The sequence below is a fragment of the Amaranthus tricolor genome, chromosome 13 (assembly GCF_026212465.1).
Source record: "Amaranthus tricolor cultivar Red isolate AtriRed21 chromosome 13, ASM2621246v1, whole genome shotgun sequence".
Classification (NCBI taxonomy): domain Eukaryota; kingdom Viridiplantae; phylum Streptophyta; class Magnoliopsida; order Caryophyllales; family Amaranthaceae; genus Amaranthus; species Amaranthus tricolor.
Genome location: NC_080059.1, coordinates 6,098,710 through 6,100,893, shown reverse-complemented (window position 1 = coordinate 6,100,893; position 2,184 = coordinate 6,098,710). Strand labels below are relative to the sequence as shown.

The following is a 2,184-nucleotide window of genomic DNA, read 5'->3' as shown; positions in this document are numbered from 1 at the left end:
CAAACACCCATATGAAAAATATATGCAATAATCATCATATACTTATTAATATAGAAGTATTAAATTAAAATTAGTTAAACCACACCCCACCAAAAGTACATACCAAGATAACTAAAATAAAAATTAAATGAATAACTAAAAATCAATAAATGAGTATAAGCTTATCCTTCTCGATCATAAAACCCAAAAAAATTGATATAATCCTAATAAAATTTTTAAGATGTTTAAAATAAAATGACTTAATATTCACCCAACCTTCTAATCAGAATCCTACACGCGACAAAGAAAAGGTGAGAAGAGAAGTGCAAAGAAGAAGGTGGTAAACCAACTAACAACATAACTAACTAAAAAAAATACCGGTCACCCATCACCTTACACATCATCCCCCACACATTCTTTCCCTTTCTCTTTCTATATAAACACTAAAGCACACTTCAATATTCAATTCTCAAACCCATTAGAATTACCCAATTTCCCAATATCCCCTTCACACTTCCAATATCATAAGTCAACCAAATTGCCCACATAACACCCAAAACAATCAACAATCAAATCTTAGTGTTTAATTGGATATTGGTCATCACCTACAGAAAGAATTAATTGTCTGCGTATATGCCTTTAGGAATTTTCTAGACTACCCACGATCAGAAATAAAAAAGAATAAAAACGATGAATGATTCTAGAAAAGGAAAGCAAATGATGAAATCATCAAAAATGGTAGCCATGTCTTTACTAGAATCAGTAGCAGCTTTAGCCTTTTTATGCGCAAAATACACACGCCGAGCTTCGCGGAAAATCGTGGGGAAAACGAGTATGAAATCGAGTAATAAGAAAATGATTGGGAGGAAGAAAGAATTTGGCGAAGAAAGCTTTGGGGATGGTGGGTTATGGAGACGGTCGATTTTGATGGGTGATAAATGTGAGCCGTTGAATTTTTCAGGGGTTATTTATTATGATGTTAATGGTAATAAATTGTCTGAACCTCCGATTAAATCTCCTCGTGCTAGTCCTTTTGTGCCCGGTTATGGTTACCCTACTACGACTTCATAATTAAAAGATTTGAGCCGTCTTTCATATTTTAGAGGCCCTGATATTCAAAGAATTAAAATTTGGCTTTTTATTTTGAAAATGCACTATTTATCGTGTAAAATAATTATTATTTTAAATTTGTAGTTAGGTTGTCTATGTAACAAATGGGAAGAATATAGTATATATAAATAAAAATAATATAGAGATGCAATTAATATGCAACTTTTTATGTCCATTTGCATAATATAGTATATATAAATAAAAATAATATAGAGATGCAATTAATATGCAACTTTTTATGTCCATTTGCATTTGATAAAAATCATTTTGTTGGAAGAAAAGAAGCAAACATAATATAGATTAATTTATTTAGCTATTTATTATGCCAATGTAGAGTGAAATTTTATTTAATGAAAAATATCAAGACTAGTCTAATTGTATTAATGGAAAAAAAAAACCATGGTAATGGTAAAGTATTATATAATAACAAATTAACTTTTATTTCAGTATGTTTCTATTTCTTGAAACTAGAGTTAGAGGCCCAAAAACTTGAATTGGTGGCCCTGGATATATTGTTTGGCAAATGACTTATAAATTGTAGTTTATTAAAATGACTAATTTGATTATTGTTTTAAATTTTAATAGTAAATTTATAAGAGTTAGAGAATTATGAGTTGATTTAATAGTTGAAGATTTTTTCTTTCACCTTTACAATAAAAATTTTATTTTCATCCGCTATTTAAATAATTTTTTTTTTCTTCTTAGCGGTTTTCTAGTGCATCAAAAATTAAATGATTCAACCGTCAAAGGCTAAGCCCTGTGCAAGAAAAGATGACCAAAAACCACGCACTAGAGAGTAGAAATAGAACACCATATTTGAAAGAATATAATGACATTATAATTCATTAAAGAGTCAGATTGATATAAACGTCAAATAGAACAATAGTTGGCATTTGATGACCAAAATTGCATACTTCTATTTTAATTCGTTAAATGCGAATTTGTGTTACAAAATATTTTCAAATTATTGAATAAATAAATATATTTATGTCACAATTACTCTTGCCATTGTCAATAAAATTAATAGAATTAATTAATAATGGAGCATATATTAGATCTTAATAATCAGCAATTTAAGTTTTTATTTATAAATTT

General features: G+C 28.4%; 1 protein-coding gene across 1 annotated transcript; it reads left to right on the top strand.

The window, feature by feature from the left end:
• Positions 1–348: 348 nt before the first annotated feature.
• On the top strand, positions 349–1,265 carry LOC130798450 (uncharacterized). The gene has a single exon (XM_057661440.1). It carries the CDS (start codon positions 670–672, stop codon positions 1,048–1,050), a length of 381 nt encoding a protein of 126 aa, XP_057517423.1. The 5' UTR covers positions 349–669; the 3' UTR covers positions 1,051–1,265.
• The last annotated feature ends 919 nt before the right edge of the window (positions 1,266–2,184 follow it).

Bases quoted from the DNA above. Each gene is read 5' to 3' on its own strand.
- LOC130798450 (XM_057661440.1), top strand. From the start codon at position 670: ATGAATGATTCTAGAAAAGGAAAGCAAATGATGAAATCATCAAAAATG.